At 36.6% G+C, this 22,053-nt stretch overlaps 1 protein-coding gene across 1 annotated transcript in view; it reads left to right on the top strand.

Annotated features, from left to right (window-relative positions):
• The window catches only part of TTC27 (tetratricopeptide repeat domain 27), a 112,907-nt gene that overhangs the window by 42,743 nt on the left and 48,111 nt on the right, over positions 1-22,053 (top strand). Inside the window, exon 10 of the mRNA XM_063151833.1 lies at positions 15,399-15,512. Within this exon, the coding sequence (XP_063007903.1) occupies positions 15,399-15,512 (114 nt within the window). The remainder of the gene's footprint in view (positions 1-15,398; positions 15,513-22,053) is intronic.

Below are 22,053 nucleotides of genomic sequence, written 5' to 3'. Positions count from 1 at the left end.
TTTTCTATCTGGGAAGCTGAGATTTGGGGCCTTTTCTGAACAGAAATAAAAATCATGACACTAGGTATTAGTTGATATATTTTGACATATTTGAGATTTTACTGTCTTGTCTAGATTATCCTCATGCATGTCTTGCATTAATTAAGTTGGAGCTTGGGCTTTTTTCTTCTTCTTGAAGACTTCATGTCTTGTGTCAGCTAGATTTTTGTTAAGTACATTTGTCAGAATTCATTAGGCAACACATTCTCCAATGAATTCTGTCTAGTCTAGGCGAAAGATGAAAGTGAAAATATTTTTACAGATTTCTATAAATAGACTGTGAAAGATTTTTCTGTGCTGTAAGATTAGTTGTTTGATTTCATAGTTGCAGCATTAGGAGAGGGAAAGCCTATGTCTTGGGTATTGTACCTAATTTGGTGTTTTGTTTGCTAGAAATGATTTTTTCTTTGGTTTTTAGTTTAATGCCTCTCTGTCAAAGCATTACTGTGTGAGAATAAAGGAATAAAATATGTTTAGAAATCTGTTTATGTTTTTATATTGAACAGCTTGCATGATCTGAAGCAGTTAGTAGCTTAGTAGTAAGAGTCAGAAAGCAAGCAGGACATTTAGAGGCTGGAGTAAGGACACAGTTCTCATCTTACAGCTTATTGTGCAAGAGCTGCAGTGTGTGTCTCTATGTGTCTGTGTATTGTGTGTCTTTTCCTGATCTATAATAGGCAAGTGTTCATTTTTGTGTGTTGTAGCTGTAATAAAGCTGGCAAGTTGCAAACCATAGGGGTAGATAACTAAGAAGATTGCCTCTTTCATTTGTCCAAGTAAAATGTCTATGTAGCTTCTTCAGACTAGACAGAAGGTGGACATTTTTTATGAAGATGGTGGCGAGGCACTGGAACAAGTTGCCCAGAGATGTGGTATATGCCCCATCCCTGGAAACATTCAAGGTCAAATTGCACGAGGCTCTGACCAACCTGTTCTAGTTCAAGATGCCCCTGATCATTGCAGGGAGATTGGACTAGATGGCTTTAAGGGTCACTGCCAACCCAACCCAACTCATTCTGTGATTCCTTGTCCAATTTTCATAGTGATTTTAGTAACTGCTGTGGTTTGTGTGCTTAATACACTGGTCAGACACTAGACGGCTGTGTTTGAATCTTAATCCATTACAGCTCATGCTTGTAGCTTCTTTCCAGTCAAAGCACAACCCAGACACTGCCGTTTGTCCCTGATAAATATATTCAGATTATAGCTTCTCTCTTCACAACTCTCTCAGATTTAGGAATGCTATTCACTTTGCCCACCAAGAGAGGATTTTCTTTCCTGCTCTCCAGCAATCTCTCACTCCCCCACTAGTATTAGTCACTTGTGCTTGTGTCAGCTTCCCTTTTTGTTTACTCATCCATGCCATATTCCTTTCAGCCCTTCTTTGTCAGTGCTTGCCTTTGTTTATCTTTCACTCTTGCTGTCTTCCCTAATTTCTTTCTTGCTAATGTATTGCTGAATACTTTTACTCCATTCCTTCCTCACTTTTGGTTGCTGCTAAAGGAGTTACTCTTCTTTCAGGACTACTGTGTCTTCAGGCTCTGAAAGGAAGGTGGTGGGGTTTTTTTGCTCCTGGGAATGAAACTTTTGTACATTAGGTTAAAAGCCAGAGTGCTGGTGGCCTCCAGCAGCTTGATGCTCTTGCATGTGAGAGCAGTAGCTCTTTAAAGAAACAAAATATTTCTGCTGGTGAAGTTAGGAAGGAACTGAGTGAAATTGAAATCAAGTATCTTCTAATGGACGTTGAGACTTGCTAGTGCACTCTTTCTGGGGAAACTGTTGAGGCCAATCTAGAAATCTCACTGCTGCTGTCATCTCTAGCCATCTCCTATCCCCTTAGCCCACCAAGCAGTAAGTGAGGCATGCTTCTTGCATTAACATGTCACATTACTTGTGCACACCAGGTATTGCAGTGTGTAGACTGCTGAACCATAGAGACCATTGTAGGCAGAATTCCTGCGGTCGATGCTGGCATTCAAAACAGGGAAAAGCCAGGTAAACACACTCCCTGCAGAGCCCTGTCTGGCATTGTGTGGTTTTTCTTTTGCTCTGTCTCACTGTTCTACAGACAGCTGTTCTTACAGACTGAAGGTTGGGAGAGTGTTTTATGGAACTTTTGTAATTTGTTCTGACATAGATGAATAATAAAGTCAGTGGCAGCCTGACTATAAATCACTGGTCTAGGCATGTAATTATTTCTGAATTTTTTTGGCTGTGCCTGTTACAGAAAAAAATGTGGTAGCTGATTTTTACTGGTTAACATCATTATTGGATTGGTTCATGAATGGGACATGTGTATTTTATAATGTAAAAGTTGTATGCAACTGTTATTCTTCTTGTGGCGTTGACTGATGTTAAATTTAAGAAATTATGAAAACATTGAAATTAGTTGTTTTCAAGAAGATAATTTAATGCCTTCTAGTGAGTCTGTGAAGGGAATTTTTAATGCTTCGTTGTTCTGTGTAATTTTTCTGGTTGTGCTCCAAATTGATCTGAGAACAAGTATTTTTGCTGCCCTATATTCTCTTCTTGCAGAAGATTCTCAGTTAAGGTATTTTAAGAATAGTTATTGTAAATGGATATTTGTGCTGAAGTTATCATTGTAGAATTAAAGATAAAAGTTGCTGTTAGAGTACAAATCTATGCAGCATCAGATAACAACAGTATATAAAGCAGCATTCTTCCAGAGGCTGTTGATAGGCCAAATAAACAGGAAGTATCACTGGCTGTCTGTGGAAAAAAATGTAGTGGTGAGCTCATAAATGTGAGTAGGCAGGCAGAACAGACTAATCCCACCACCCTGGGTCAGTTGCATAAGGATGCAGGATCTGTCAGACCTAAAGAATTTTTCCAGTGATCTGGAGTTTTGAAAGCAGTGAGTTTGCCCTGAAAAGTTCAGGCAAGTAAAGCAGAAAAAAGGGAATGGGGACCTTAATGTGTAGGTTTACCCAGATTTTGCTGAGTAAGAAGTACTGCTTTAAAAAAAAAAAATTACCAACCCAAAGAAAGTATTGAGAATTGATGGGTTTTGTCTGTATCTGCAGGCAGTAGTAACATATTGAAAGATTAACAGTCATAACTATCTCCCTGAAGAAAAAATTTCTATCAGCAGAGGATGAGTTAAACTGTAGCACTGTGTGTTTGAAAAATGCTTTTGTCAGAGGAGAGGCAAGGCTGAGGGAGAGTAGAGCATGAAAGGCAGAGGATTTAGGAGCCTGCTGTGGTAGTTTGCAAGAGGAGTAGGGATTTACTTTTCTCCCACATGACCAATTCTAACACGTTAGAAAATATCCTCCAGTGACACAGTTTTTCTAAATTTCAGCCCTTTTGTCAGTCATTTGCTTTGTTTGTCTTAAGACTAAATAGATCGCAAGTCTGCAGATAGCATGTACCATTGCATGCAGTCCTGAAATTATCTATTTTTAAAGTATGATATCTAGCCATTGTCAAACCAGATTCACTATTTTACTACCTGTGCACAGGAAAAAAAATGCTCTTCTGGTTTTCAGGTTATAACCTTGAGATCACATGATGTATTGAGAATCTTGGCACAGATGGTGAAATTTCAGAGGCTGAGCAGTTAAAATGAGAAATTTGCTCTTGTTAAATAACTAGGGAAATCCTTATGGTTGGTACCAAAGAGTTAAATTCTAGTCTTTTGTATCCAAAATTGTGATTTATTTCTATTGAGATTGGGCCCTAGGAAATAAATGCAGTACTGTGATGTGGTATGGAAGTCTGTACTTATGCTGTTTCAGGAGTAAGTCCAAACCACAGACCTGAAAAAAACAATGCTACTACAGTCAAATCTGGCTGAAGTTGTTTGCAGCATAACACAGAATAAGTGATGTATTTGGCACAACAGAACAAGTGTCAGTCATATGGCTGGACTCCATTCTAAGTGAAAATAGGAGCCATATCTTATGTGGTTTACCCTTCACTAGTCATTGAAAGCTGATGCCTTTAAATAAAACAGTGCCTTCTTTTTTTCATGACATTTCCTTTTCTCTAGTTTCTTTCTTCTCTTAAAAAAAAAAAGTTTAGAATCTCCAAGGAAAGCTTACTTCTGAACTTGTCTCTTGAAATGAAAATAAAATGCAAACTGAAATACAACACAAAAACCAGATTAGGCAATAGCATAAACAAATTCTTTTACGTCTTAAATGAGGACACAAAATGTATACCACTTAGTATCATAAGAGAGTGTCAAGCTCTTAAAAACCTGCTAAATATCAGCCCACCAATGCCTGTTAATGTGGAAGAAAATGTACCTAATTCTGGACATCCAGGAGACATCTGCAGTTTGGTTGTATAAGTAGAACTGAACAACTGATTTGATTGATAATGTCTTTGTACTGTTATTAGAAAGTAGGAAATCCTAAAGAGGAAAAGCATTGAAACATTTTCTTAACCAGTCCTGATCTGAGTTGATTATTTCATTGTGTCTAAAATTACTTTGAATTGTGGTATTTGTTTCTTCCATAGCAAGTTATGTACCTGCATGCATGCAAGTGAAGTCACAGAATGCGTTATATGGAAGCAAAGAATCATGTTTATAACTCACTATAAGTCTCCATACTTTTTATTATATTTTTGTTCCATGCAGGCTAATATGAGCTTGCTTTTTTGTGTTTCTGTTACATTTGAATCTATACAAAGCTTTCTTTGAGTCTTTTGTTTCCAATGAAAACTCTCCATTGAGCATAGATCTTTGTATTCCTTTCACACAGCTCTTTCTGTGGAACATAGGAGACTTCCTCTGAAAGGGAAGATTTCTCTAGGGCTCATTTTCTCTGACCTTTTTCCCTGTGCATTGTATCATGTAGGGGACACTGTGCTGTCATTTCACTTTTATCTGCAGAGATACATTCAGGGCTGGCTGGAAAGACAATCATCATGTGCTTGTGTTTCTTCTGTTTCTGACCAGAGATCTCTTTCCACTACCCCCGTGTTCATGTCAAAGAACACGTTTTATTTAATTTTTAAAATACACACAATATTTAGGTGTTTCTGAGTTGCAGGGTTATGGCATGAGACAGATTTTCCAAGAGAAAACATAGGAATATCCAACTTAAAAGCTGAGGAAATTTTTGGTGTGTAGTCAGAAGATGTGAAGAGTATAACAGGGGAAGGAACAGCTATGGCATTTCATATGTTTGGTTATGAACCTTGTTCTAAGAGTGCTTAACCATTTCCCTTTAGACTTCTGAACAGTGTGGCTGTGGAGAAGGAGAGTGAGTTGTTTTGACTGGTGTTCTGCATGTGAGGAAGTGTACATGGAATCAGAAAGAGATAAAAATAACAGAACAACATATTTAGATCTGTTAGTAAAAGCAGCACATCTAGACCTTATCTGTGATTCTCTTTGCTCCGTGTTCTTCAAAAAAATTCACTGAAGAGGCAAAAAGGACTTGAGATTATTGAGGTTTCAGATGAGATGGTGATGGAGAATGGAAAGAGAAGTTGGATGTTCTCCTGACTAATGTGTTTTAGAAGAACCAAGACCAGGGTAAGGCCGCCTCACTTTACTTGAATATTGCCTATGTTTCCTTTGCTAATGAAAACAAATGGAACAAAGAAGCTGTAAAGTCTGAGGGTATTTTCTTTTGGAAAGTCATCCTTTATCCCAATCAAGACTGTCAGCTTGCTATGCTGACTCTGAGTATTGACTAACAAAGCAAAAGGTTTCTGGTGAATAATGTTGATCTGTTGCTGAGAAGAGGCTGTGTTGAGTTTTCTCAACCACAATTTTAAGACGAGGTAGAAGAGATGGCAATGACGTGTCTTGCTAGTTCTAATAACGTTGGTAACAATATATTTGAGCAGATAGTAGAATTAACTTCCAAGATTTCCTGCCTGATTTTTTTTTTTTTTTTAATTCCTGGAAATTCTAGGTACTACGGAAGTGGTACACAAGGCAGCACAGTTTCCAAGCTGATCTAGCATACGTTGTTGCCTAGAAGCAAGTATTGTCCCTTTGCAAGGTAGATACCAGAAGGAGTAAGAGTTACTGCTTAAAACAAGTGTCATGGAGGGAAATATATTTAGAATGATAAGCAGGATAGAATCTGAGGCCACCGGTGGGTGGATGTTTTCAAGACCTACCCATTTGCTACAGAACACTATTTAAGTAGGGTATAAAAAGCTGTGGAAAATGCAGTTGAAGTGAAATTACATTAGCCTTCATGTATTGGGATATTTTTTATATCTTCTGAGAAGAAAATTTATTCCAGAATTGTCTTAGAACTTTTTAATTGATTGAGTGAACTATGAAATAACTCTTATATTGTATTTAATGTACCTTCAGATGTGATAAATTCCAGATACAATAAATTTCAGAGAGAGAGTCAGTCACATGTGGACTAAAATTGAATGAGGCACTTGAGAACATTAAATTGCCTTTAGGTAAGTGTGATATAATTGCTGCTCTATTGAGTCTAGCATTCATTTCTAGATCAGTTTAGTATAGTGTAAGTAAGTAACTGTTTACCTAATAGGTTTCTAACATTTTGCCTTATAAAGTGTGTATGGACAAAAAGAAAACTGAAAAAAAGTAATCAGTATGCATGTGTACACGTATGTTTCCTTTTAAAACACTCATAATTAATATTTTATTCCAAATCCATTAAATTATCCAAGCTTCTGAAATTATGTATATGAAAAAATCTCATTCAATTTGCATTGCTGTATACACTGAAGTATATAGCAATGCAAAAAAAAAAAAAAAATCAGATAGTGTATTCTTGTTTTAGTGGTAGGAATCAACAAAAGGTACTCTGTATTTACAATGATGTAATGTTATAATTTGAGTGCTGAGGCTACCAGACAAGACTAGACAAAGTGAATTTTAAAAATGCCATTCTAATTAAACTAGTCCCTTGATGCAGATCACTGATGGTGTTTTGGCCTCACTCTTGACTTTTTAACACCAAGAAGTATTTCTAATGGCTGTGGTTAAGAGCTTTAAGCCCAGCTCTACTAATGATCAGCTAACACCTGTTGTGGTGAAAAGCTATTTTAGTTCAACAGTCCCAGGATTAGTTTTATGGACCAAAATAAACCCTTGTCATACAATTGAGTGAATAGCTTTAGATTTTGGGGAAATATGTGCTGAATGTGTGGTCTAAACCTACTGAAATAGATGGAATATTAAAGCAGTACTGGAAAATGGCACTGTGCAAATGCTGATGTTTCAGCCAGTGCAGGAAAGTAAATCTTCTCCTCTGTACTTTAATACTTTCAGGATTTCTGCCTCTCATTTGCCGAACATACAGTCAGAGAATTTTTTTAATCATGGTAATTCAAGAGGCCTTAAAAAAACCACAGATGATCATGATTGACTCTGTAGCATGATGTAACAACTCACTGAAACGCCAAGAGACCTAATAAACAAAAATACAGAACTTCTGCTAATGCACTTCATACAGACTCAAGCATTGCTTTATTTTTTGTTTTGTTATTACAGTGCAAAGGTCTTGGCATAATGCTCTAAAGGTGCCGTGTAGAATTTATATTAGATGCTGCTAGGCAAGAAAGTATTTAAGACCTAACCAAGTAATAACACATTTTTCTCATGCAGCATTGAAAAAGAAACACTAACACAGGACTTGGAATAATGCCTGAAATATTACTAATTAGAAGTGTATAATGCAAGTTGTCATGTTTGCAAAGAAAAAAATGTAAATTAGCCTTGTCTTGCTAGTTTTGCCCTAAGAATGTTAAATCAATTAGTAATCTGTAACTCCAAAGACTTTGCATATTGTTGGTTTTTAAGTTCTAGTTGTTAAAGCCGTATGAAAAATGATGCTTTTGGTTGCTACCTAAAATTGCAGTCCGTTTCACTGAAAAAGACAGAAATTGTCAAGACAGTTGCTCACGTGACTTCTAATGTGCAGGATTAGTTGATAATATTTTGATTTTTTTTCTGGTCCAAAACTGTTCGAATGTCTGGTAGTGTAGGACGGATTTCCGTGTTTAGTGAAAGTGTGAAATTAAAGAGATGTATCAAGGCATATACAGCACAGGGTTTGATAACTGTTAAACCTACCAACAGGGCCTTTGATCTTTATTTGTTACCTGAGCAGTGCTTTTGGCCTTGAGGAGGAAAGATGTAGTAGACTACAATGCACACTGGTGTGAGTATTCCTTCTGTTTAGATATTTTTTTAATAGGAAAAAAGCAACCAAAAACCAATCTGCAAAATCTCTTGGCTAGTCCATGCTAGGAACAATTTTCTGCATAAATTTGACTGTCTTTTCTTCTCTTCCTTCCTGCTAGCCACTAAACATATCCACTGTCATAGTATTTATGGAAGCCTTGCATGGAAGCCTTGCATATTACTGTCCTTGTTTGTGTCCCGTATCTTCTTTGTGTTGCTCTCCAAGGACATAATTATGCCAAATAGGTTAGAATTTGTCCATTTGAAACAAGAATCATCTGGAGTGAAATCCTAATGTAATTTTTTTGTTGTTGGACCTTAGAGAATATGAAGGTGTTTGTAGATAATAAAATGTGACTGGAGAATGTACAGCTTGATTGTTCATGTCTAAAGCAATGTCAATGATTATGGATGACAGAAGCTGGAAAGAGTGGATGGTTTGAAATAATTTGCTTCATCATCCTATTTGTTTGTTCCCAAGTTAATCACTGTTGATTGTTTAGAACTGTCACATACTTAAGATGTTTTATATAAATTGGGGGTTGTACTGTGGATTCCATGAGTAGTTGTTCTCCTGTAGAAGCAGTAAAGGCAGTAGGCTTGAATTTGATGTGTTGTGTTTTGTTGCTACCTCTTCCAATTTACTGTCCAAGAGGAAATCTTTATTGGCTGTCAGGTTTTGTTTGAATTTTGAACCTAAAGTGAAGTTGTCATGTGTTAAGGTGATACCCTCAAAGAAATGAAAAGTATTTTTATATATATTTAAGTACAGAAGAATGGAGTTGTTTCTGTCTGAACTTCAGATTATTCAATTTCAATAAAATGATGATTTATGAAGACACTGGAGGAGCTTCCCTGTTAGTAAGAAAAAATAACCTCTATGAAATTGTAGCATTAAGTCTTTGTCTGAGATGAATCAGATGGGCATTTACAGATAGACATTTTAGTTTATGGCTCCATTTCAATTTTTACATAAAAATACATTTAGAGATTAACATGCAGTAATTACGTATCATTACACATAACAACAGAGAGGATTTGTGTATAACAACAATGGAAAATAAAAAGGAAAAGTCTTGGGGTAGCAATGCACTAAGGATTACGGTGTATCAAACACAAAAACCTTTTTATTGTAATTGTTATTGAGTATTCTGCAATTCTGAATGCATTTTTATTTTGATTAGAAATTTAATTTCTGTGTATAAAGAGCATATGTTCTATAATAATTGCAAAAGAGAAACTTTTAATTTAAATATAGATAAAAGGAGAAATACTCCTTAAACTGGTTGCTAAGCAATTTTTTGCATTAAACGATTTATATACACCAGCACAACAGCATTCTGTGCTTAAAAGCAATCCTTAGTCACACACATTATATCAGCTTAAATATCAAATACTATTCCTTGACCATTCAAATATGCCTGTTTAGAAAACAGTAATGAATTTTAGTTGTTTATTGAGTTGAGGGTTTGTGTATATGTGCAGCTATTACAGTTTCCTCTTAATTTGCAGTCACTGAAGGATTGGTAAACTGCTGAGTGTTGTGATAAGAATAAAAATGCTAGGAGGAATTGGAGCTCTGTGAAACCTCAGCATGGTACTTTTGTTAGTGATGCCATATAGTCAAATCTCCTGTTGATTCCTCTTTATTTTGAAATCTTTGGGGTGGGCATGTACAGCAGAAAAGGTATGTGTACATGATTTGAACATACTTGATCTGTTTGAGCCAACAGGCAACTTTTACATGTTCCTACACCAAGCAGAAAAGCTAAAAGTGCTCATACTGACTGGCTTGTTCTGCTGCCAAGCCATGGTTCTGCTGCTTAATTGTAACTAGAAATTTAGTATTTTTCTTGCCCTCTTGATACTTGTGCTTTTCACTAAAACATAAAAAGTGCGCTGGTACTGGAAACCACTTAGTCACAAATGTGCTTTATTTTAACTTACAGGGTTCTAACAGAATTATTGTTTAAAGTTCCAAATCTCATTTCAACCAGATGCTGCCAGTAGTACTGCAGATCATTTGTGTTTGAGCTTGGTTAGTAAAGGAGTTAATATTTTAAGGACTTTTCTCAAAATTTCTATTATTTTTGCATCCCTCTGGACCTTGGATTGCATTAATCTTTCTTAGGCAATTAAAAATAGTTCCATAAAGTTCATTTAGCTACTTTCCAGGGCAGTACATACTTTTTTTCAGAAATGCAAGGAGTACCTTTTATTAAACACTATTCTGTTGAAAAAACATGGATTTAATGAAAGGAAGTCTTTCCACAATAATGTGGCATCTTTCAGGTTTTTCTCTAAGTTGATTATTTTTAATTGTATTTCATTTGCTTTTTCGATCACCAGTTTAGTGCTAGGAGAAATTTCCAAAAAATTTGATATTAACTAAGTGTCATTTGAACATGACTTTTCAGAAGAAAAACTTACATTAGTTGTACAGAAACTTAAGTGTCAGATTTTTTGGGTGAGAAGAACATGTGGAAAGCAAATCACATTCCTCCCTAATATCACACTGTTTTCTTCCTCTTGATCTTAGTCATGAATTCCGTAGAAGTTTTTGCTAATTCTTTGCTGTGTACATAAAAACAAATGAAACCTTTTAAGTTAGCTTTCAGTAATAAAGTCATTCAGCAGAGATTAACAGATATATATACAAGCAAATGCACATTTTCCCTATTCATGCCTCAGTCATATTAGTGGGTTTTTAATGTACTCACCTGATAATTGTGCAGGATATAGAATATGGGAAAGAAGCCATAGTAGTGTCTCATTTTACAGCAAAGCACAGAATGAGTTAAAAGCTTGCCATTTTGCCTTGGGATGTGTTGAAGAAATAAGGGTTTCATGTTGATTATCTGAATGAATTACTGAAAATCATTAAATAAGGATGTAATAGTTATATGAAACAAGGCTATTGACTATTGACAAGACTATTGGACTGTGGATGAAGTAGTGCACATGAGTAATCTGAAAATATTAATGTGTGGTTTTTTTGAAAAGTAAACACCAAAGCTCCTGAAGTATGTTAACTGAAATGGATAATATAAGGAACTGAAAAGGAATATTTATCTTCTTTTTTCCTCTAAATCGTCCCCAGTGTTTTGTGCTTGTCTGTAACTTAAAATAAGTTAGTAAATAACCTGAGCTGAATCTGAATTAAGGGTCATGTCTTTGGAGGCATGACAGAGGACCGGAGCTATCCTCAGGGTGCCTCATGCCTGTGACTTCAGTGAAATAATTTCACCACATCCTGGCAATTTGGCCAACAAGCAGAATATTTTTGGTTCACTGATGGACTGATGTGCAAATTCTTAGGAATTCCACAAGTGGTTGCAATTTAAATTTCTTTGTTTACAAGTCCATTTTCAGATGATAGCTCCATCATAGCAATCACAGTACTTTGCTAGGCTACTGGTAGTTTATCAGTGAGCAAGCTTCAGGAGTAAAACAATAACCTTACTGCTTAGATTTATCATAAGGAAAAATTAGCAACCATTAAAATTAATTAGCACTGCAGTTAATAACAATCATCTTTACCTGTTCCAGGTTTTTTAGCCTGTCTTATATACCCAAGTAAACTCTTCCTGACTTGGATGACAGGAAGAATTCCTATAGGAACTCCAGCTTTTTATAATAGTAGATGCAGGAAGGCAAAAGAGTTGCTTTGACCAATCTTTACCTTCTCTAAGTTGTGACTGACTGATGCAGTTCTTTGTCTGTTTCTCTGACAGAAAGTTTTAAGCGTGATCAGGGAGTGCTTCACACCTGGGTTAAATTCTGAATACTGAGGCTGAAATGGTTTGTTCATGGTATCTGAATTTTTGGTTTGACAGAAATATGTGGCTGGGTTTGATCTGGGTGTCATTACTAATGTCACCCATCTCACAATTCAGGTATTACTGGGAATCACAATGTGGTTTGGGTTGATAGGGACCTTCAAGGCCATCCTGTTCCAACTCCCCTGCTGTGGGCAGGGACACCTTCCACTAGACCAGTTTGCTCAAAGCCTCTCTCTCCAGCCTGGCCTTGGACACATCCAGGGATAGGGCATCAATAACTTCCTTGAGCAATCTGGAAGAGGTTGCCAGGAGAAGTTTATGTTGCCTTTTGTTCTTACATACTTATAAGCGTTGTTCAATAATGGACTGCTTTGCCATTAAGACTTGCTGCATCTTGTTTCATTTGAATGTCATATAAGAGGTTATATTGAATTAAATATTCTGGTTTGTGTAATTCTTTGGTCATCTCCTTTTTTACATTCTGATATGATGGGAGAGGATGATATTGTTTGTAGGAAAAAAATGTGTGAAAGAATTGGAAAACTACTTTTCCCATGTGAAAATATCCTATTCTGTGCAGAAAAATGTTGCATAACCTTATTTCCTTTCATTTCTTCTCAGCTTGTCTAATCTTTCTGTGTTTCTCTTTATTTATTTTATTGTTCTCTCTCTCAAGTAAGAACAATGATAACTTGTGAATATTCTCAATAGTGCAATAGTGGTTTTGCTTCAGAATTATTATTTTGTTAATTTTCTTAGCTGCCCTTGGTGCAGTATAATGAACTTCCAAGTATGTTGACAAAATCTGCATGTTTTTAGGTTGTTCCCCTCCAATGTTTTATTTTAACCTATAATCCTATTAGCAGAGCCTAGATTTAATTTCAGGTGAAAACATAAAGCTTTGGATCTTATGAGAAAGTATTTATTATCTGGAATATTTGGACATTTAAGGTGTAAGATTAAAGATTGCCAATGGTTATAGTTAGATGTTCTGAAACTATTCTTTACAGTCTTTGAGTATAAACATTTGTGCCCTTTATGCATGTATTATTTGGATTTTTTGTGGTGCTTTAAACCTAATTAGGCAATGAAAAGGTGAACATTTGAATTCTGGCGCAGTATTGTGAGCTCTGTATCAGTATAAAAGTACAAGTGCTTTTTAATGCAAACAAGGTCTGCTTCTCATTGTCTTGTGCAGTTGCAGTGGTTTTTTGTATCAATAAAACTGTTGGAAAAATTCAATTTTTCTTCTGTAATTTTACAGCAGATATACCTTTCATTTTATTTCATGAATACCTTTAAAAAGCAGGGTTGTTATTCAAAATACGACTCGTCATTGCTCCTGCAAAGGAGCAAAATGTAATTATCTCTGCTTGTATTCCACCCTTTTTCTCTTCAGATTTCCTCCCTCCCTGTTTGACTTTATGCACAGCTCATGCAGCATGCTTGCTTAAATCACTGCTTAGGTGGTGGTGTGGGAGGTGCACGCAGAGAGAGGGGAGGCTCTCCTGGGCTGCCGGTTCTCCTGCAGAGCTGGATGCTGTGGACCAGAAACTTTGTGCTCTGCCTTTCGTGGGCCACTTGCTTGAAGCAGTGAGAGAACCAGGACTCTGCTGCTGGACAAGGACAGCAATCAGACCTGAAAATATCTTTAGGAGTGTTATTAGCCAAGACTTTTACTTGTCATTGTTCTTTTGCAAAGTTAATACTGATGTCTACCACTAGGTAGCACAGAAAAAAAGCTCTTGTAAGTAAAAAATTAAATTGTATGACACAATACTAATAGTGGAGAAAATAGGGAAAAGGGTGACCTTTCCCACAAAATAAGCTTTTAAGGTAAAAGAAACATTGTTCAAGTGTTTGCCCAAGCAATTCCTTAAGGCGTTTGATTTAGCAAGCTACCTGGTATGGCTACTAAAAAATAAACTCAGACAATAATGTCCTGTGCTAGGAATGCCTTGCTTGTGTTTGTCTTAAGATGAAACTAAAATAGGTGTTTGAAGTTGGATGAAACAGAGGAGAGGTACCTCTCAGAACTAGGACATCCAGCAGTTACCAGATTTGGTGATTATAGTTTGTAAAAGGGCACTTGACAATCTACAGAATAGAGAATGTTGTGATTGTGTTCCCTTAATCAGAACATAGGGGACAGTATAGAAGCCTTTGGGTGCCTCTTAATCTAAGACTGAGGAAAAGTCCTGAAAGAGTCAGTGCAGAGATTCTTGCTCACAAAGGGTAGGATTAGTTGAGTGTTTGGTTGTTGCACAACAAGCAAGCCTTCACACTGCCTTCGTTTTTGCTTTTCTTGTTGCCTCTCTTCCTATTGTAGTTTTGTTTGGAGGATATTTTTTTAGATTGTTTCTTTCTGCCTCCGTTCTTTTGAAATCATTAGGGAAAACAAAACCGGATTACAACATGACAGAAATTTGTCAGACATTAAACACAAACCATGAGCAAATTATGCTTTTTAATGCTTTGGGAGATCTCTGAGAGGAAAGAATAAAACCACTGGAGCTTTTTCTCCACTCTTCAAATATCTATAGACAAATATATTTTCTCAGAGAAGATGGATCATATTTGCAATGTCAATAAAATTAGCAAGGGAGCTTTCCTGCTGTCTCACTTTTTAGAAATGGTATATTCTGTCTAAAACCATACTGGAAAGAGTCCAGGCAGTCTGTAAATTATTAAGAGATACCAGAATTGTATTGGCTGCATGTCTTCTATTGGACTTTCCTGAAAATCAGTGGTTGGAGACTGGCACTAAGTTCCTGGCATCAGTGCAGTGTGTTCTAAGCGATAACTTAAAATTATTTTTGGAAAACTGCTTGCATAGGTTATTCCATAGTCCCTATACATCTACTAAAGGCAAAAATTCTTCCTATCATTCTCAAGTCATGGCAAGTTCTAGATTAAATAACGTTCTTCAGGTTCTTAGCAAATTTAACATTTTTCATGTGGAAATGCTCTTAACCTGGGTGTCAGGGCACCTTGCATATGAGAAGAGGCCAAGAGAGTTGGATTTGTTCAGCCTTGAGAAATAGGATCCCTGCAGCTGCTTATAGCTACCCAGTGTGCAGGTGTGGAAAAGGCTGAGCCAGTCAGCCCAGGATCAATTCTTCATTTTTCCTTTGATTCTAAGTAGCCATTTTAATTTCTGCAGTTTGGCCTATGCACATATGGGTACATGTAAAACAAAGCACAGCATAGCTGAGAATGAGGAAGTGGTTTTGAAGGCCACTTTTTACATTGAAAATAGATTAAGGTAATTTGTACAGCCCTCAGTTCATGAAGTAAGTCCTCCAGCCACATATTTGACTTTCAGAATAGGAAACAACATTCATGCTTGAGACCACCTTAAAAAATTTTACTGTCTTCAATGTCTTTAAGTAATGACAAAATGTTCTTATTGTCTGCAGTGCTTGCTCTCCCAGCCAAAGTTCTGGGCCATTCAGACATCAGCCTTACTCCTTCGGACCAAACTGGAGAAAGGAAGCACTCGCAGGATGGAACGGGCAATGAAGCAGACTCAGGTAAGACTTCTGAGCTGCCTTATTCTAATGTATGTGTATAAATATAGAGTGTATATATATGTATATAATCAAATTCAAATAGGCAGGAGTTAGGAGATTTTGCAGTTCCTCCCTGCAAACTGTACGAGATAATTTTCTAATTATGTCTCTAAATTAGATGCATAAACCACAAATCCTTCTGTGTCTGCTAGTCTTGCGATAAGCTTATGTGTACAGGTAATGAATCATCACTTTCAACAACATGACAAGTTTTGGAAGACTGAAATTAAAATCTATTTTTGTACCTGTAGTTTCTGACTTAGGATCTGAAGAGTGCACGTAGATGTTCTTGAACATCAAGCTGCTATTGCTATCAAATTTTTCAATATTTTTTTCCTCAAGTAAATCAGCTCTGTAAAGCACTGAAACTTTTAAATAGTCATTGGTATTGTGAGAACAAGAAAACACATTCATGCGGCAAACACAATAATGCGGCAATTTCAGTTTACCATTTTGATGTGATAGTTGGTGATTAGTATTTTTATTGCAAGTTTGAGGTAGTGATTATTTAAATAATCTCAGTCCAAACAAAAAGAAGATTGTTTTTCCAATACAAAAAAGAAATGTTAAAATTCTGAAATGTTCCATCTAGTAGATTTATTTAATTTTTTTTCAAAAGAAGGGTCTATAGGCTTTATCAAGATTTTTTTAGATTCTTTTTTTTCTTCATATTACAGTTTTGTTAGCCCTTTGTCATCTTTATGTAGCTAAGTCTTGTTGTCACACGTGAACAGCAGGCACTTGTCTATGTCCATCACACTCCTGCTTGCTAAAACAGACAGGAATGTAAAAAATTATCATTATGGTGCTATGTATTTAAATCCTGAAAAGCTGATGTTTCCTTTAAAATCATTATGATGTATGAGTCTTTGAAGGAGGGCATTTTGGATGTCCTGCTGCATTTTTCTTTTGCTGATGAAGACATGGAGTTGCTGTAGAGGAATTTCCTGTGGTCATTCATTTGGAGACTGTCAGAGAAGCCAGGATTCCAAATCTGGGAGATGTAGAATCTGACAGCACTTGGGAAGTGATCTCAGGATCCTTGATGCCCTAAGCCATAAAACAGTTGGAGTGCCTCCAACATTTTTGTCTAGCTCGATTAAACCTGAGTACTGGAAATTGTTATGTTAGACAGTTTGACAGTCTCATGACAGAAGCCTTCATGAAGGGGTTCTCTTAGCAAGTACATTTGTCTGACTTGTGCTGCAACTGCAGTAATGCAAAGGATTTGATTAGCATGGGCTGTGACATTTTGGGAGATGACCCCACAGTAGACAGAGAATCTGTGGTTTTAAGTATTTCCTTTAATCTTAATGCGTTTATGTTTTCTTCCATTAAGCATTCTTGTCATGTGGATATAATTGCGTATTTGTACACATTTGTGCTTGATGGTAACAAGCTCAGTTTCCAAAAATAGTTAAAAGTTGTTTAATGATTTATATGTGCTAAATTAATCAAATAACTTGAATAACTTTCCAGCTAAGGTTTTCATTCCTGAGTTCCATCAGGATCATAATTTTTTTAATATCAGTGTTTCTAACAGTGCTAAGAAGGAATCGGAGAAGATACCATGAATGGTGTTATTTTCATACGTAGCATAAGTAATTTTTGATCTATCATCTTCATGAAGACACTATGCTGGTGTATAGTTTTCATTAAGATGCCAAAGAACGAGTGACTTCTACAGCTATTTATCAGTAGAAAATGGATTTCGAACCCACAGAATTTTCATACAAATGGATTTCATGGGTTCTTGTTTTGCAAGTTCATTATTTACTAGTTCAGAGTGCTGTAGAAAGATTAATTATGCTAGAATAAGGGAGGAGGTGTAAATGCGATTCTTTGCAATATCAGTCTTTTAAAGGGATTATAAAATTTCTTATAGAACAGCTTGAATAAGACGTGGTAAACCTTCTACATTCCTTTAGGGTTGTCTGAAAAGTGCATGAGCCTTTATAGGCTGTAGCTTAGTGATGCTGGGACTCCTCTGTCTTATTCTACTCTAATTTTTCCTCCTTTCCCCATTTCCACCCTCACCTGCTCCTGTGCTGGGTCTGCAGCTGATAAACATATCTTTAAATGAATATTGCTTAGTAGGCATATGCTGCTTTTCAGCCCTTAAACGAACCTGGCTACATTGTTGGTTTGTAAGAGAGAGCATTTTTCAACTACCTTTTAGGCCCTACCATTGTAGGACTGGCTATGTCTGTTTACATTATTTTAATTACTTGAAAATATTTGGTTGCAGCTCTTTTTGAAATGAGGGCATAGTGGTTAAAAATTACTGCTAACCTCCAAATATTAAATATATCCCTTCTTTATAACAAACAGTTTTCATAAATTTAAGGGTTTTTTTCCTAATAGGAAAACTTCAAGAGGAATTGGAATGATCATTTTCAAAACCTTTATCTGATTATTTTAGAAATCTGAACAACTAATAATGCAGTCCTTGGAATGATTTTTGAAATGATCATTCTGGGTACTCTGGAATGTGCTTCAGCTAGTAGCTAGTGAGGAGGAGATACTTTTTTTGGATACTGCGGATTTTCTCTGTCCAGTTTTTGCTTAAATGGGGTTTGGATCTGCAAAACTAAGGTTAAAGATTTCTAATGCCAGTAATTCTTTCAACCATTTTTCTCAGAAAAGGAAGCAGCATTTGAAAGCAAAACCAGTTATTTTACATTCCACTGGAATATTTAGTCATGACTGTATAACATACAGAGAAATGCAGGTGAAGGTACTGCCAACTAAAATGTGTCTCTGGATGCAGTATGATATTTTTTAAGGTTGTGTGATTGTTTTTCTTCCATTTGGGTGAAGGTTCAGGAGGGTGAGAAGTACTAGGTTGGAAAGAAAAATGGGAGGGAGAAAACAGGAACAAATGGGGGTAGGTTTTTGATAAAACCAGAAACCTGCTATTGCTCTATCAGTTTGGGGATCTTTACCTACCTTTTATTGTAAGAAAGTAAATCAGAAACTATTAATAGTGGAAGATGGGTTGAACTAAGCTGTTAAGCCACAAGTTACTGCTGAAAGTGCAGTCAGAGCTCAAGTAACAGGATGGGAAAGAAAAAAATGGATTTTGAGTGGTCTAGAAGCTAGGCAAAAATGGGAAAAGTGAGGGATGATCTAAAAAAACCACCAAAGGAAAAAAAAAAACCACCCACAACCAAACCAGTTCAAAACACATAGAGTATCATCCCACTGTAGCTTCTTGATATATGAAATAGGTTTACTCTTCCATTTCAGTGAATTTGAAAGTATGAAGCAAAATGAATTAAAATGGTGGGCTAGAAACATCATTTATTTAGTGCTGTATTATGCCAGCAGTGAAAGAGGTGAAGCTGCCATGTGCCTGGTACTCCAGCAGCCTGCTCAGGTTTATCCTACCTGGGATATCCCAGGTGTATCCTACCCTAACCTGACTGCCTACACTGGCTACCTCTACCTTTCCAGCTTTTGTCAGCTTGTTATGGGCCCCTTTTCTGCCTGGGTTTTCTGCTGCTGGTTACACCTGGTGACAGCATGCCTGCAAGCTGGTGGCTTGGCTTTCCTAGCACGTCGTACAGCATACGCAGGATTTCATACGCTTCCCTCCTGCTTGCTTTTCTTGGCAGTAAAGGAATATGCCTGTTGGGGCAGAGAAATGTGTCTTGAAAAGGGTGTTTTAATAAGACTTCAGGAGAGCTGGGAGCAGACTAGCAATATTGTAGGCTAATCATTATGCCTAAGATTGAAAGGTCACATGAGATCTTGTTTTATACCCTTAGTCATACACAGATGTATGTGGTTGGGAATTCTGTCAACTGCCCTTTAATTTGCACTTAAATAATACTTCAGAGTGTCATTTTCGCCAGCAACTAATGTTTTCTGTGTGTATAAAAAAAGGGAATTTTTTTTGTTTAAATTGTTCTTACTAAAGAAGCATGCTAGTTAGTGTTCAGTTCTTTCAAATCTGAAAAATTATGTGCCTCTGTAAAATGGAAAAGCTGATAGAGATTGAACAGAAGGCTGATAGAGATTAACAGAATTGGTGTGTTGAGCTTTATGAGATTGAACACAACTTTGCTGTTTTGTTAATTTCACATTGATAGGCTTTAAATAGTTATGCAAGAAAGTTATGTCATTTATCATAGAAATATATTCTTTTTATTTTCAAAAGTAAACGGCCACTTCCTTGCCAAATTGCTTGCTCTGCCTTTTTTTATTTGATGGTGGTTCTACATTGGACAAATTCAGCATTTAAGGGAAGAGTTCAAAAAGGAGAGGGAGCAGTCTTCCTCCCAAAAGGCTCATCTAGACAGGTTTGAAGCAAACATTTTTCCTTATTCTTTTGCTTCTCAAGTCATATATCTTCCTGATCAGACCTCTCAAACCACAGTTGGAGTAATAGAGAGAGACATGTAGCATAACCAGGGGAATGACAGCACCTGTATGTTCAGCAAAACTATTAGATCTCTGTACTAGGAGTTCCTGTTTCTGTCTTTAACCCCTTCTTGAATTCTAGGGGTACATTAAATAAGATTTTGATAGTTGCTTTTAGTTGTGGGTGGAATGGAGGAGGGGATTAAGGAGGAGGAAAATTCATTTTAATAAATTTGTTTCACATCATGTTGAAAGTTTTAGTGGAAAGTTGTTGGGATCTGGGATGTACTGGAGAGCTGAGGGAGATATAAATCACTTCCTTCAGGAGGGTAATAAATGGATCACAGCCCTCTTCTATCCTGTGGAGATCCTGCACTGATATCCCAATAGTTCTTAACTATTATGAATTGTATTTATTATTAGAACACATGTTCCAAAAAGTGTTTTAGAAGATGAGAAAAGCCAGGTGTCTTATAAAACCAATCCTTAATGAATTCTATACAAGATCACAAGGTCTCCAGAACACTAGAAATAAACCTTATTACCTCAGAAAGCAATCTCACAAGAGACTGACCTCTTGGTGATGGTTATGATTTCAGTCTCAAGGCACACATTTTCAGAACATATTTAATTTTGCTTAAACAGATGACATATTTGACAGAAGATGTTACATGACACAAATGCATCTGAGGATACACCAAACTCATTAGCATGCTTCAAATTAATGTGGTGGTGCTTGACTCCTGTTTTTCTTCTCCTGTGTTATTATGGGGGTTGGAAGGGACAGGGAGGAGGGGGAATCAGAGATTCAGTCTGCCAAGAATTACTCAGGAATAACTAAAGTGGTTTTGTACCACTATCAAAAAGACAATATTGAGTAATTTCATTTTCTAGCTAATGATTTCTGCCTAGAAGTTTTCTACTGCACTCTTGGTTTTGCCAGTTTGGGTCAGTGCTATTACTGATATGGGGGAAAGAATGAAACCATTCTTTCTGTGCTAAAGTTTATTCATATTTTCTCAACTATTCTTGACAATTATGTTCAACACCTGAGCTGTTCCGCTTCCAGTGTCAATGCACTTTCTAAAATAAGCCAAAAATATGAAGCCTCCAGTTTTTTTCCCAAATGTTTCCCATTGAGCTTTAGTTCTGAAGACTTTTCTCCCCTTAGATTCTCTTCACTCGGTGTTGTGACATTTTGAAAGGTAGTGATAGGACAATCCTTAAGCCATATTGAGCAGTAACACTGCATCTCTTTTATAAAGTGATGACAGGAAGTTGCAAAGAGAAATATGAGCACCAGCACACAACATTTGCATCGTTTCGCCTAGGCTTTGCTCTGGAAGGCATAAACGTTATAAGCTCCACTTCAGCAAATTAAACAGTTAAAGTAATTAGTTCCAGAGACCAGATGGCATGGAGGAGACACTAATCCTGTCTATTGCTAAATTGAATAGATGAAGACATACAGCTGTTGCTACATTTGAATAGATGAATCTTTACAGTTTTATGTCATAAGTCTCATTACAGATCTGGAGATAGGTACCTCAGGGTGAGCTAAGAAATCATATTTTGAAACAGCCCTGTGCTGCTAGACAGTCACACTGTCCAGCACACATGCCAGGTACTACAAACCAGACTCTGCCTTATCTTGAGGTAGTTGTCTGCTTCTCCTACATTGTAATTTAACTTGAATTTGACAGAGATAGTTGTTCTTTTCTTTCTTCATTCTCGTCCTTCCCCTTCAGTGAAAAGCAGAAGACAGAGGTGATGCAAGAGATCTTTGGATCTCTTTTTCGGCGCTGATTACTCTTGTGTCTTCTCCCAGATCAAATTATTTGGGAGCTTTTATAGTAGTGTAACCACAACAGCTTGGAACTTACCACGGGCGTACTATTTTGAATCATATGCAGTTCCTCTGTGGGTTTTGCACTCTTTGTGAAGTGTTTTATACCTGCTGTTCACCAGTGCCAGTACAACAAGTGGTCTGGTTTTAAATCCACCCTTCATCAAGTAAACTTTTAAATTTAGCTTCTTCTACAGACTTCAGAGGAAATTCTGCTTACATCTTTTGATAAATCATAAAAGTAACGTAGTCAACACGTGGAACAGCTTTTACTTTGGAAACAAAAACATT

Source organism: Melospiza melodia, chromosome 3, assembly GCF_035770615.1.
Source record: "Melospiza melodia melodia isolate bMelMel2 chromosome 3, bMelMel2.pri, whole genome shotgun sequence".
In the NCBI taxonomy this organism is placed as follows: domain Eukaryota; kingdom Metazoa; phylum Chordata; class Aves; order Passeriformes; family Passerellidae; genus Melospiza; species Melospiza melodia.
This window is presented reverse-complemented; position numbering and strand designations above follow the sequence as displayed.